This window comes from Micrasema longulum, unplaced genomic scaffold (genome assembly GCF_059751315.1).
Source record: "Micrasema longulum isolate JH-2025_06_02 unplaced genomic scaffold, ASM5975131v1 h1tg000597l, whole genome shotgun sequence".
In the NCBI taxonomy this organism is placed as follows: Eukaryota; Metazoa; Arthropoda; class Insecta; order Trichoptera; family Brachycentridae; genus Micrasema; species Micrasema longulum.
In genome coordinates, this window is record NW_028277793.1 from 1,605,451 (window position 1) to 1,615,545 (window position 10,095).

Consider the following 10,095-nt stretch of genomic DNA (forward strand, 5'->3'; position numbering starts at 1 on the left):
TCTGATACTGCGCAGCGCTCCTCTCACTCCTCCTTGCAGAAGTAAGCAACCATTTGTTTTTTTTATTTTTTTTTTAATTGTTCTAAATATTTTTTTAAATATGCTAATATGTCTTCTTGCCCATACTGATCTTCGTGGTTTCGGATGTGACAGGGTTTAAAGAACACTCTGTATATTCAATAATTTACATTTCGTGTTTATTGCATTAATTTTGTTTGTTGCTTCCATCACTAAATATATTTTTATCTAATATTTACCAGAAGACTCGCTTATAAATATAACAAATATACAACAGTTTTTCACCCTATGTATTTACAGAATATGATGCTAATAAATTGACAGAAATTAGAAAATATAATAATAGGAAAGATTTGAATTAAGGTATTTTACATAATAGAAAATCAATGCTAATTCTGAAGTTTTAAGTATTGTGAATACATTCGTCTGGCCTGATTTAATACCCGGTTCACGTTATGTTTTCTAACCATTTTATCAAAATACATTGCAAGTTCATTATAATCCATGTGATTCCGCATGATATGATCTCTGTGTTGCATCAAAACAGTCAAACATAGAAACATAAGGAAAGGATTCCCTCCTCCAAGTACATGAGGTGCTGGCAGTAATGATGGAAGAGGTTTCGTTTCACTAGAATCTCCAATCTCCTCGCATACATTTACATTTCCCACCAAGCGGTTAGTTGAATTATAATTATCTGTGTTATTTGAAGACTGTGTTTGAATATCATATTTCTTTTGAAAATTTGATATGGTAGCAGCTATAGAATGTAAATTAGAAGGTTTTTTATTATTTAATAACACTTCACAGTTCCTTCGCGCATTCTCAAGCTCTTGAGACATATTGGAGAAAAATTTGGAGTTTGGTTTTGTTAATTCATTTTCAACACATTTTGATTTAGTCTTTATTTCATCAGAACAAGGTTCCACAATTGATTTAAGGGCATCGATGGATTCATGAGTAATATAATTCTGGTCACAAATTACCAAATCAGAATGATCATTAGAAGTATTTTTGTTTTCTCTCGGCTCTAATACAAAGCTAGCTTTTATTTCTTCGATTTCTGGTACTCTATCATGAAGAGGGTTTTCCCAAACAAAAATATCGTAATTACTTTTATCACCCGCTTTATTGAAATTTCTGTTTTCTGGTAAATTAGTTTGATTTAAACCATTAGAGGTATGCATCTTAGACACATTATTTTTATTTTTCTTGTTGAGGTGAATATCACATTCAAAATTGGAACACTTGTAATCGATGTCTTCGTACGATGTTTCTGTTTCAAAAGAATTAGAGAAGTTTGTTTTGTTAGAGCATTGGCTACATAATTGTTGGTCTAATTTATCAGATTCCAGTTTCATTTCTCTAGTCATAGAGGTCATCATGGGTGAATAGTCTTTCGAATCATCTGGACTACTATCTTCGAATTCAGTTTCTCGTAAAATGTTTGATGATTGATTATCACAAGGAATGTACACTTTAGAATTTTTATTAAAATTATTTTCTTGTATGCTGTTTCCTGAATCTCCTCTTAGCTTACTGTTCGTGGTTTTTGAAGAAAGATTTTTGAATTCATCAAAATTTTCAATAAGCTTAACTGGAGTTTTGTCATCAAAATGCTTATTTTGGAAATTAAGTTTTTCCAAAGAAGAAGTCAATTTAGCAGTGAGCGCAAGTCTATGGAAGCCTTCTTTACTATGAATATTAATAGGAACATGTTTGGGCGATATCATAACACTTTCTAGGTCACCGATTGACAGATTATCTATGCTGGCAGATTTTGTTGGCTGACTGCTACTATTAAAATCATTACTTTCAGTGGCTAAACTTATTTCGGACTCAGGTTCAAAAGTGGAGGCAGTGGAAATACTACAAGAACTGCCAGAAACAAAATTGCTTTTAGTGTCGGAATCATGATTTGTCCTCTGTAATGATTGATATAGAGCAGTAGCATCATCTAAACTTTGGAATTCCTTTGAAAATATCAAAGTGGTAGGGCTGGTACTCTTTTTACCTATATTTTCATCCAGACTTTGGTTCATTCTTTTGTACGTCTTAATTTTGGTTTTTGAAGCAGCGGCCAGGCTCATTGAAGAATTTTGTCGTCTCATGGCGCAAAGTTTAGTGTACGCATTATCACGAGGTGTTTTAATTAAAGGACTGATTGGTGTTTCATCTAATCCTTCAACTGAGTAACTCGGACAAAAATTTTTGTCTTTGAGAGCTAATTCTTTAAATGGCGGAGAAGGGGGAAGTGACGACCACAAAACTTCTAGCATACGAAGGGAATCTTCGAAAGCAAATTCCCTTTTCATTTCAAGAAGTAACCATCTATAGCAGAAGAGAAGGTCATCAGCCTGAAAAATATTTCTATGAAAATATCACACTTTATAATCAACTAGAATAGAAATACATATATTTTTAATAAATGATTTTACAATACCTGTTGATTTTTAAGGTACGTATAGAATTGTGGATCATACACTTGCAGCGACTCCGTAAGGTGAGAGAACTTTAAAGTCATGGCTTCACCATCCAGCAAGAAATTTGGATATAATCTTGACATCAGAGCACACAAACAGATGTATGCATGAGCTTCATCTCTCATTGTCACCAGTAAAGGTGATGCTAGATCTGACATACCCTGGCAATAACTTACTAAAGGATGATTTAGAGCATACCTGTAAGCAAAATGTCTGTCATGTGAAAGATTGTGAAAAATGAATGATTTATTCTATCAAAAATATTAACAAAAGTTATATGAACTTACGTAGTTAATATGTTGAACAAGGAAGCTATATTTTGGTTATCATCGCTGCCAGCATAAAATTTATGATGCCTGTCAGTTCGCAGAACATCTTTTTTCACCATGCTCGTAACATATGCTAAATCACTAGACACCTACAATTTTACATTATAATTTCCAATCAAACTATTTTATTGATAATACAAAATATATAATATAAAACCAAAAACAGAGATGAAATAAAAAAAAAATATCATGGAGGTTAATAGAAATACAACAAATGGAGACATTTTAAAATATATGATTATATTTATGCAACAATTTTTACATATTGTTGTAATACAAATATTTGAATTACCTAGCATATCCTAAAACCTGTATTAAATTAATATGTAATCAGATATGACAAGTTGACTACAATATACTTTTTAAAATAATATTATTAAGTTAAACAAAAATGGTTATTTTCAATGTACTACCTGTCCTTTCTGAATACAATCTCTCCAAACGTCTCTCAATGTAAAGTATTCTGACGATTTTTTCTTCATATAATCCATTCTTTGTTTTCCAGACATTCCGTCAGGATACACATTGAGAATGTGTTTCCAAACGACCCTCCTTAAATTCAAAACAATATTACATACTGTACATGGGCAGGCTCATTGCTCGAATTCAATAACATTCGAAAATTCATTTCTTTTATATAAATAAAGTTTACCACTATGTACAAAATTACCTGAGACTAGGATCTATACCCCCACAGTATATTACTTCTCGTAACTTTGTCCCATGTATTACTTGTCCTACGGGATCTAAGAATGATCTAAATTCTGCATCACTTAGCGGCTGTCTCATGGGGATGGTAGGATCCTCTGATAGGTTTAATGCTCGCGATACCAAACTAAGTGTTTTCTCCATCTAAATAAATAACATAGCAGAATCTGTAGTGTAGCATAAACAATAACGTAGACGGGGTCTACATTCAAGGCGCACGGAAGGAACGCGATAATGAGTTTTGATAAAAATTGGCTGGTTGAAATGCACAAATATAATATTGCAGGATAATTACTATAACTAGGTACCTTCAAAATAAGCATTTGATTGAGTTACTCACCGAAACCACATTTTTTTATCCTCCTCCATAAATGCTACAAATAAACAAGTCATACATTCGAATCATCGTAATATGATTGGAATGAATCACAACTTGTCAATTTGTAGCATTCATGGAGGAAGACACAAAAATGCTGATTTTGAAGTTACCTAGTTGTGGTAATTATCCCAAAATATATTTGTGAATATCGAAGCGCCAATTTTTAACAAAACTCAACCAGGCAGCATCAAAATATATTACCCCATTCCTTATGTGTGCTTTGAACGTAGACCCGGTTTGTGAAGTTAAAGAGCTGAAACCTTTATTTATGCAGGTGAGATTCATCTAATTGAATTATTTCACCTACATGCTAGGCAACGCCTGAAATTATTTATTTTTTAATTTCTATACTTCTTCATGGACCAGGTGGATTTATCAACAATATTTTGAGTTACAAACATCAACAGATAAAATAATCGAAGGAATATAGATGTTCAAATATGGGCAGAATGGTGAATGTTCCACAGTGTGCATAGTGCAGCTAATGGCAGGTCATAAGCCCTGTAGATGCCTAGAATTCTATGTTACCTTCTCTAAACTGTTCTTTATCTTTGTTGTAATATGTTAATATTAACAGCTCCCCAGGGAGTTGAATCCAGTCCGTGTCTACAAAAATTTGGACAAACTCAAAATATTGTTGTTTATATTTGAGTCTAAAGAATGTCTGTTGATCTGCACATGGACAACACGCCATAAAGAAATACATATTGAGATTACGAAGCATACAATTTAATGTGATTCAGAATAAACAGTAAATTATTTCAGTGTCAGTACATTTCAAAATACCTGGTTCATGAATATTCCTTGAAATCCGGTCTGAGATTGCTTATGTTCAGAACTTTCCTGAACATATTGAGAGCTGGTGGAGGTAGATGGATCAGAGGTTTGCCTGGAGGGCCATCTTCTGGTTGTAGAAACTTGATTTTCTATTTCCACTTCTCCAGAGCATTCTAATAAGGGTTTTACATCTACCCGCAAATATACACAAGGTTCTGTACCATGTAAGGAAGATGCATTTTGAGCTCTGAAAATATATTTTAATATTAATAAAGAATAATACTCTTAACTGTAATTAAAAACACAGTTCACAGATTTTAACAAAAAATAGCATGAAATGTATTTTTCATTGTTTCGCATGTTCTTAATTGCTTCATTCATTTAGCAGTTGATTTTCAAAAAGCAATTTATTTATTAACAAACATTGTCCATTTATACATTACAATAAAAGAAAAGTTAAAAACATAATTTCCTACTGTAATGCAGCAATAATGCTATTTTAACCTTTCCCCCATTAAGCATAAAAAAATTAGACATGATCCGAACGGTGGGACCAAACGACCCCAGCGCCTACTTGTATATGGTGGTTTATGACCGTGCAATTTATTCATGTTTTCGGGTACACATATTTTATTCATTCGTGTATTTTATTCATTTTTGTTAGTTTGCCGAATGCTTACGTAAATAAAGTGAAATTGACCCTTGTATTTTTTACGTCTTTTTTTGTTTTAATATTTTTAAAAATTTAAAAACAAAAACAGGAAAATGCTTCTTTCAATTAATATAATGATTACAAAAAATATATGGCAAATAGCTTTAATAATACTTGAGTTATCGAATTAAAATCGGTCTATGGGCGATTCGAATCCCCCTCTTTGGTCCGGCTAGGTCAAATAACAGTTATCATGTATTTACACAAAAATGTTACCAATAATAAAGAGAAACCAAAGTCATGAAGGTTCTTTGGTTTTCGCACCTGATGACTAAAATTATTTATAGTGCTTATGATCAATTTTTTTTGGCACACAGCATGGTAAATCAAAAGACAATCAATTGACAGATAAAGTTAGCTTACCTTAGGAATGCCGCATCTAAATCCCAATCGGAAAACAGGGCTAAATAATCTTCTTGCCCCAAATCATCAATAGATTTATACGATAAAGAAAAATCTCCTTTCAAATTAAAGGCTTTAGCTAGAATGCTTTGAAGAACTTCAAGTGATGTAATTTGTGGATCAACTGAAAACTTTTGCTGTTCTGGAGGTAGCTTACCATCATATTTCTGGAAAAAAATATTACAACAAATGTGTTCGTCGATTATTATAAATAATACTAACTTGGCATATGATTTATTGCTCCTATTTCTTATATTTCTTACTACAGTATTGAGTGAGTTTCTTGAATACACATCTCAATTATCATTTCAAGTATGCTTTTATATATATATTATTTTTCTGTTGATTTAAATGATACTCTTATTTAGTTTTTTTTTAATACTACTATATTTTACTATTATTTTGTTAATTTTATTGATATCACTATTTTGTATATTTGATTATGTGTGATTCTTAATTTGTATAATTTATATTTTAAAAATTATTTCTGATTATCTTTTTTGCATTGTATTCTTTGGAATTTGATTATTTATTACATTTACCTTTTTTTTCTAGATTGTTATTCTATGTCATAATAATTTGATCTATTTAATTTTACTATGTATTTTTATTGTTATTTATTGTGGCTTGACACGGGCATAGCCTAAAAAGCCTTAATAAGTTCATAAATATTTAATTTTGTAATTCTGAATGAATAAATAAATAAATTTAGTGCAATAAGGAAATCATAAAAACATTATTTCATAAAAATTTTCAAATCAGTTCACTCGAGTCAAAGAGCTATTTTATGGACACCACAAACATAAAAATATAATATAATACACAAAAACATTATTTTGAAAAAACTTTCCCAGTAGTTTTATCACATATAAAAAGTCATTATTACATAAGGCATTTGCACAGAGTTTTCCTATTGAAAAGGTTACCTCCGTAGTGAAATGGTTAGTCATATATTATGTTTCTGGATCAATTCCCTGTGACCTAACAAATATCAAATATGATTTTTATGATATGACCTTTCTTCCCGGGCTACGATAAATGTATTTTTAATTTAATAAATCAAGGTCTGTAAGATATTTCTCTTTAGGTTTTCTTTAGTACTGGAATATACGCATGAGTTCCTTTTAATAATAAACCGATGTACTTACTCTAAATTTTTAATAATGTCGATACTTATTGTAATTTATAATTTTTTTTAAAAATATTAAAAAAGGATGGCCCAGGTGTAGACGTTTAGGTCTTTGTGGGCATTTTTCCAAAGGGTTACTTTAGTTCAACTGCATGTTTATTTGTGTATAAAAAATAAAAATTTATAATTTTGGAAAATAAACAAACTTGTGTTATATTTTTACAATATAGAACTTTTTAAATATGTTTGTCACCTCCATGATCAATATTAATTGTGAAAGAGGTACTATTTTTTATAGATAGAAATAGAGACTTAAGCTTAACAAAATATATCGAGCCACGATCACCAAAATAATATATTACGAGAGAACACTTCTTCCTTTAAATTAACAAGGAAAGCAATTTGAGAATAAACTCTCTTTTGACTATTTATTTTATTGATATCAATAAATGAAATATTTGAAACAAAACTTGATTCTCTAAGTGTATTCCTTGATAATTGAGAAGAATAAATATTATCCCATAAAATATTGCTCCCATCAGTTACGATGTTTGCTTTCATGCCACGATATTTCTACAAAACAAAAATAAACCACATTGTTTTTCAAAATATTTTGAATTTGTCCAAATTTTTGCAGACAAGGACTGGATTCAACTCCCTAGGGAGCTGTTAATATTTACAAATTACAACAGAGATGAAAAACATTTTAGAGAAGATAATGTAGAAGTCTAGGCATCTACAGGGCTTATGACCTGTCATTGGCCACTTGCACACTGTGTAACATTCACTATTCTGATCTATATTTCTTAAATTCTTTCATCTGTTGATGTTTGTGAAGTTAAAGAGCTGAAACATTTATTTATGCGGGTGAGATTCATCTGATTGAATTATTTCACCTACATACTAGGCAACGTCTGAAAATTTGTTTTACTTTAATTTAAATTTTTTAACTTCCATTTTAATTTTCAGGCATTTTAAATTTGAATTAGAAGACAATGAGACTTCTTTGTAATTACAATAGAAATAATCAATGTGTTACTAATTAACTTCTTGGTGATAAACAAAGATTGTTACAAATTATTACACAGTAAAACTGATTTAAGCAAAAATATACAATTATCTCACCTTAACTTTCACTCTGACAGCTTCTCTACTTTGCATAAACATTTTGCCATATGTGAATTAATATTTTTTTTGAAAACGCATGCTTTTGAAAAAATTTGTATTATTGAAATGTAATTTTAAAATACAAATCAGGTATGTAAAAAAATATTGTAAAATATAATGTAATTAATAAAACAATACAAATTAAATGATCAATATCACATTCACACTATTTAATTAATATCGATGTTTGTAAGTATCTGAAACTCTTAATTTAATTGATGAAATGTTTAAAAAATAGTTTAAACATTTGTACGACTATAAAATCCATCAAGACATTAGAAAAAAGAAAATCTGCGGGAAAGCTAGACACCTGTCAAATCAGTTTTCCGCAAAACTGTCAAAAGGTCATCCCGTAGACACCTTTTTCTTCCTTTTTTTGGTTTTTTCACCCAGCTACTGAGGTGTTCTAGCCAGTGTCGTGTATTGTTTTGTTTTTTTTTTAACGATATTTACTCGTAGTAATTTATATACACAAGTTAGTATGTTTGTATCTAATGATAAACTATTTACAACGCATTTACAACTTAATTTCATCAGTAACAGGATATTTACACATTTTTTATATAATATGTAGGTTTATTGGGTGAAGATAGCTTGCTTACCACATACCGCACACTATGGACATCTACACACTATGACATCTAAGGACATAAATCTTCTTGGCGGTGCTCACATACACGGAAAATTTGATTGTTGCCGAACGAGAAAAGCTGCCCAAGAGGCTTTTTGTAATAAGGTAGCCTTAGCATATTTGTGCTGAAAGAAAGTAATCCAAAAGTACATAATATTATTTATTTATTCTTTATTGAGTTAGTTCATAACATCTTAAGAACTAATTTAAACTTTTAATAATATTACTTTTTTTTTAATAAAAATTTCTCAATAACATAAGTATTTTTTCAAATTAATTTTAAAAATTAAAAATTTTTATATTTTCTTTATTTCTTCAGGTAACTCTTTGTACAGCTTCAATCTCTTGTACAATGAGTTTTGAGATTCTGTTTTTCATCCTCATTGGTAATTTTATCTTTTTCATATCTCTTGTTTCATATGTATGACATTGTTGGTTAAATTTAATTTTTGTTTTTATTTTATTCATCCCCTTAATTATTTTACGTACAAAAATTGCTACATTACATTTAATTTGTTGCTTTACTGTGAGTGAACCAATTTCTTTGTGCATTCTTTCTATATTAGAATAGATATTTCTTTTGAGTATGTTTGAATATGTACTTCATTAGATTGAAAAAAAGGGGAAGTGAATTCTTTTTTGACTGGAATTAAATTGATTGGATATAACCAATTCACCGAAACGATTACAAAACTGTTTTAAAGCCTTGAAATTCTTTTTGGAAGCCACCAGATTTGTATATCAGACAAGACCCATACATTCATATTCATTATTTATTTATTTCAACAAATTATAATTCACTCATTCAATTCACAACACGTTGCGCGTCCAGAACATCACCCAATGTACATTAGGTATACATTTCACACGATAATATCAACATGATTCAATATATGATGTCACCATTCGATGTCCCTTATTTACTAATAGGATGACGTCGACACTTCCTTTTTGTTACCTTAGTACCTATAATTATTATTCCCCTATTCACCACTATTCTCCTTTGATCTAAATGGTTGCGAGACATGTTGCATAGGCAAAAGAGATAAACAATATTGGAGGCCTTTGAGATGTGGACCTATAGACGAATCTTACGAATTTCCTGGAAAGACAACATCATTACAAATGAAAAATTTATTAGCAGAATAAAAGAAACCATGCACCTCTGTCACCATACCGGAAAGGCGTGCAAAAGGGCAGGTCATAATATGCTGCCGCATGAAAATCTCTTGCACAGTATACTGGAGAGAATGATGAAGAGATGCAGGGCTTTGCTGCCAACCAATCCCCAGGATTTAAATTAGTAGTAGTTTTTGAACGTAGTTTAGCCGAACCAAAGAATGATCGAGAATAAAAAGTA

General features: G+C 30.5%; 1 protein-coding gene across 1 annotated transcript; it reads right to left on the minus strand.

The window, feature by feature from the left end:
* Positions 1-267: 267 nt before the first annotated feature.
* Positions 268-8,606, minus strand: LOC148280298 (uncharacterized). The gene is made up of 8 exons (XM_088228593.1): positions 8,063-8,606; positions 5,770-5,975; positions 4,704-4,941; positions 3,501-3,682; positions 3,244-3,382; positions 2,789-2,919; positions 2,462-2,699; positions 268-2,375 (listed from the first exon to the last, which is right to left on the minus strand). The coding sequence occupies exons 1-8, from the start codon at positions 8,102-8,104 to the stop codon at positions 408-410; spliced, it is 3,144 nt and encodes a 1,047-aa protein (XP_088084719.1). The 5' UTR covers positions 8,105-8,606; the 3' UTR covers positions 268-407.
* Positions 8,607-10,095: the final 1,489 nt, after the last annotated feature.